Below are 5,207 nucleotides of genomic sequence, written 5' to 3' on the forward strand. Positions count from 1 at the left end.
TACTAATTGTTAAAAAATTATATAAAAAATGGAAAAAACAACGATATAAAAAACTGCTCCACAACTGCATGGAAAATAGCCTACTGGCTTTCAATCTGTTGAATGGTCTGTCTGAGTATGTACACAGCCATTGTAGCCAAGAATAAACTGACTGAAACACCCATGTAATGTGTATCCATGACCTGCAGGGGAAACAAAAGTGGAGTTGCGCCTTATCCAGTCTTGCCTACATGTGACATTTTTGTTTTTTGCCTTTCCCCGATGCCGCTGTTTAACTCCGACTGTTCCTTTTCTTCACACAGGCTGTTCCTCCAAGTCGTTCAAGCTGTACTCGCCAAAGGAGCCCCCGAACGGCAACGCCTTTCCCCCCTTCCACCCGGGCACAATGCTGGATCGAGATGTGGGGTAGGTGCATTTCTCTACTGACCGAGCTTCCTTCACCCTGAAATTCTACATTCGTTTAAATTTAGCATATTACAGATCAAAAACTGAACAAAATAGGTAGAGAATGTGTATTCTTCTTGAATCTTGGTGAGCTTTGTGTATTTATTCCAGGTCTGTGCAGTAATCCAGTGTCAGACTTGGCGCTTCCTGTAATAAAGACCGGTCACTGCTGCTCTCTCTCCTTGCGCAGGGTGACTGGTCTTGTCTCTGCCCCCTCCTGTAATAAAGACTGCTCATTGCTGCTCTCTCTCCCTGTGCAGGGTGACTGGTCTTGTCCCCGCCCCCTTCTGTAATAAAGACAGCTCATTGCTGCTCTCTCTCCCTGTGCAGGGTGACTGGTCTTGTGTCCGCCCCCTCCTGTAATAAAGACCGCTCACTGCTGCTAATCTTTTTATCAGCAAGCAAATGGAACTAATGGACTGAAATGGCTTACTCTAAATTTAAGAGCACACTGTGAGCTTCTCACAATGTGAACTAGAAGCTGCAGCAATGCCTAATGTCCTGGCTGGAGGACGTTCAGCATCATTTGTCACTGGCCTGGCCCTTGCATTGATTGGATTTCAATTATGGAGGCTCGGCATCACGTGTGTGTGTGGGACTTAGTTCCATCGGCATGCAAATGCAACTTGCCTAGGAATGCCCACTCCTCCAGTCATCTGCTCATCAATGCATTTTGATATTTGCATAACTCCTTTCAAGAGCCAGCCCACTGCTTGCATCAGGGCTGAGGGTTCCTAAGAGGGGTACGTAGGCTATGTATAGCACCCTGCTGGCCCCTCCAACCAGCCATGATCTGCGTGCATTGCACAGAGACCCAGTGATGACATCGCCGGGTCTAAAATAATAGATGTAATGAAAACCGGATGTATTTATAATCGTCATTAGCACGTTGATGAGTTGGGGATGAAAGAACCAGGCAAGCTCAAGTATAAGCAAGACCAAATGTCGGCTTTATTACTGCGCTAACACGGCATGTGTGGTTTGGAGTTATTTAGATCCTGCGGATCCCGCTCTAACACAGTTAATGTTCTCAGTCTATTCCCCAGACCTGGATTACAGAACTCCTATTGAAATTGTGTACACACAGCCCAGCCCCCTCACTGTGCACTGTAATTAATGGGCAGTGTCCATCCTCCAGCTCTGCTTCCCTTCTCATCATGTTAATCCTCAGTGCATTAGGTGATGACGGGCAGAATAATTTGTGGTTTGTGCAGGAAGAGGTCGGCCGCCCATTGATTAATGGGATCTCAGATATTCGCAAACTACTGTGTGCGCACTGAATGCAGTCTTCCCCGGTAAACTAACATCTGGGCTTCTGGAGGCTGGGCATGGTGAATGGCTGAGAGTCTGGAAACCTTCATTATTTATAAGGACGGTGACTCTGGGCGCACACATATCCTGTAGCTGAATTGGATTGATTTATTATTTATATATATATATATATATTTTTGTCTCATGTTACATGTGGCATACCAACTAACCTGTAAGTGTAACACTTCTTGGTATTACCACTTTGCCTTTCCCTCCAGAAGGACGGAGCCATCTTCGTTCATCCAGGGGCACCATCTACTTCTTGGACTCCGATACCAGCTCAGAGATGACGTACTACTGCAAATCTTGGTACCTGTGCGGTTCTTGGCTGCATTCACAACTGTCTGGCACAGATCAGCCTCTCGCCTTGTGAATCACCTCAAAATTAGAATGTTTCAGTCTGGGGGAGAAGAGACTGAGAAAATGCTGCCTGCAGCAGACTGATGACCTTATCTCAGCCTAGGCCAGGGGTGGGCGACTCCGGCCCTCCAGCTGTGCTTTAATTACAAACCCCGTCATGCCTCTGGGAGTCATGTCTGTGGCTGTCGGTCTTGCAATGCCTCATGGGACTTGTAGTTCAACAGCTGGAGGGCTGGAGTTCCCACTCCTGTCGCCGAACTACAGGTCAAGGATGGCTTTTAAATGATTAGAGCTTTTTTGGGAAAAGGATCAGTCTGCAGGTTGTAACAAGTCACAAGGTGAGAGGCTGAAGTGGGGGCTGATTGGTCTGATGTTTGTGAATGCACCCAAAGAACTGAACATGCACCAGGATTTACAAGATTGTGTCATGTCTGATCCAGAATCTCAGTCCAGGAAGTGAATGGTGACTCTGGATCTCCCTGTGTGTCCTGCTGACTATTTTCACTGGGCCTGAAAGTGAGGGAAATTTTAGCATTTTCTTTTGCCACCAGAAACAAAATGAAGGGGAAGCCTTCCAATAGGGACAACTGTCTAAGATGAGACTGACCTCTCTCTGGGGAGATTTCATCTTCCTTGGGCTTTTGCTGTGCATTGTAGTGTATGAGTGTGTCTGTACCCCTGCCATGAGATGTCTATGGGAGCTGCCATTGCTGACCTCCTGTGGAACGTGCTAGTTGATCGGATGCTAAGCTTATTTCCGGTCTTCAGTATTTAAAGTTCCTGACATTGGACGCAGACCTTGGCGATCAGTCGGAACTCTTTATGCATACTACATCGGTGAAGCAACAGGAGGAACACGACATCCAACTTGCATTTTCCAAAGGAGAGCTCATCAATGGTAGCTTCCATGTTTCCATCATGACGGCCTGATATGTCACATCATGTAAAGGCTGGGGAGCATGTTCACGATCCATTTGGGATGATGGACTACTCGATCCAAAACTGATCAGCTGGTTTTAACATTTCAGACTTCTTTCTCCATTGGTGAAAGATCCGCACTAGAACACCCAATTATAAAGCCACATGATGTGATACCCCCCTCCCTATATGGATTCTGATTGGAGACTCCAGCTGAGGGAGCGTAGCTTTTTCATTGCGGCTTGAGTTTTTAAAAGATATAAGTATCTATCTGGTGTTTGGTTCAACCTTCCAGCATCCATCAGCAGGGTTGGGTGGGGTAATCCTGAATTGTTCTGGGTTGCCCAATAGTCAGGGATCACTTTTCCACAGTAGGTTTGTATGTGAAAGTCGGGTCTGTCTGGGTGGAAAGAGGAAATGATCGTCTTATTACAATTTTTTGTTCTTCTGTCTTAGACCCACTCCGATGTATCCTCCAACGTACCTGGAGCCTGGGATCGGGTAAGGACTTTCTCTGTCTGGTGTGATTGCAACCAGTTGACTAAAGTGGCTATTTGGCGCAGAATTTTCAGAGCAGCTCCTTCCACAAGTTAATAAAAGTTAACAACTTTTGACGAATGGGGAACACAGTGAGGGGACCTGAAGAGTCCTGAGGGGGGGCCACACATTGATCAAATTTCAGTTAAGTCAACAGGAGTTGGGGGACATTCACCCAGTGTATGGTCAACTTTAGGAGGCCTTTTTTAATCTATTGGTCCAGACCTGGGCATTCTACAGCCTGCGAGCCTGAAGCTGGCCATACACCTATAGATTATCTGCAGATTTTCTGTGGTCAGATGGACAAAGTGCAACAGATTCCTCCATCTACGCTAAACTGTGAGGATAGAGGAATCTCCCACTGGGCCAAGCTTCAGTATCTTGCTCGTCGGCTCCGCTGGCTTGCAAAATACCTGAACATTGCCTGCATCCAATCAGATGGTTCAGGTATTTTGAGAGCCAGAGTGGCCGACTAGCAAGATACTGAAGCTTGGTCCAGCGGGAGATTCCTCCATCCTCACAGTTTCGAGTAGATGGAGGAATCTGTTGCGCTTTTTCCATCTGACCATAGAAAGTCTGCAGATGGTCTATAAGTGTATGGCCAGCTTTATCCAGCCCTTGGTCCGTGGCAGCTCGGCCCGCATTCCCCACACGGACCAATTGCCGACCTGTGCTCATTTATGGCTGGTTGACGACTCCTCCAATAAATCCGCAATGGCAGTTACCAATTTGGTATCCTGGATCACACACACCTCAACGTACAGCCAGTGCTGGGGAGCAGAAAGATTACTGACCTCCCTTAATAGGTGTACCATGCAGTCTTTTAATTCCTACGTCACACTGAGCAGCAAGCATGGCATGGGCAGAGCATGGGATTTAAAGTCATGGCTTTTATACATTTTTACAAAGCTGAGCAAGCAAGGTTGTGTTTATTGTTAAAAATAAAATCACACAAGGCCCTCTTTATTAATAATAATAATGTATTTCATGTAAAGTGCTCATGGTGGTGGTGTATTTTCTTCATTTTGTTAGTGAATATGTTCTCATGTACTAAAGCAGCTTTATTATTACTACAGGAGACACACGCCGTACGGGAACCAGACAGACTACAGAATATTTGAACTAAACAAACGTCTGCAAAATTGGACAGAGGTATGTCACCGTCTTTTACTGTATATGTCCTCCCTTAGCAAAGTGCCGAAAGTGAAACCCGTCTATTGCCTTACAGAAGCCAGTGAAACGTGTGTGTGTGTGTGTGTGTGTGTGTGTGTGGAGAGAGCTATGGATAGAGGTGTGTGTGTGTGTGTATGTATGTATGTATATATAGAGAGAGAGCTATGGATAGAGGTGTGTGTGTGTGTGTGTATGTATATATAGAGAGAGCTATGGATAGAGGTGTGTGTGTGTGTGTGTGTGTGTGTGTGTGTGTGTGTGTGTATATATAGAGAGAGGTGTGTGTGTGTATGTATATAGAGAGAGCTATGGATAGAGGTGTGTGTGTGTGTGTGTGTGTATGTATATATAGAGAGAGCTATGGATAGAGGTGTGTGTGTGTGTGTGTATATATAGAGAGAGGTGTGTGTGTGTATGTATATAGAGAGAGCTATGGATAGAGGTGTGTGTGTGTGTGTGTGTGT

General features: G+C 45.9%; 1 protein-coding gene across 3 annotated transcripts in view; it reads left to right on the forward strand.

Moving 5' to 3' along the window:
* The window catches only part of LDB1 (LIM domain binding 1), a 136,898-nt gene that overhangs the window by 117,566 nt on the left and 14,125 nt on the right, over positions 1–5,207 (forward strand). For all 3 annotated transcript variants that reach the window (XM_018553214.1, XM_018553212.1, XM_018553213.1), the window contains exons 2-4: positions 303–405; positions 3,490–3,534; positions 4,647–4,722. In XM_018553214.1, coding sequence (XP_018408716.1) covers positions 303–405; positions 3,490–3,534; positions 4,647–4,722 — 224 coding nt within the window. The remainder of the gene's footprint in view (positions 1–302; positions 406–3,489; positions 3,535–4,646; positions 4,723–5,207) is intronic.

Source organism: Nanorana parkeri, unplaced genomic scaffold (genome assembly GCF_000935625.1).
Source record: "Nanorana parkeri isolate BGI_ZX_2015 unplaced genomic scaffold, ASM93562v1 scaffold113, whole genome shotgun sequence".
Taxonomy (NCBI): Eukaryota; Metazoa; Chordata; class Amphibia; order Anura; family Dicroglossidae; genus Nanorana; species Nanorana parkeri.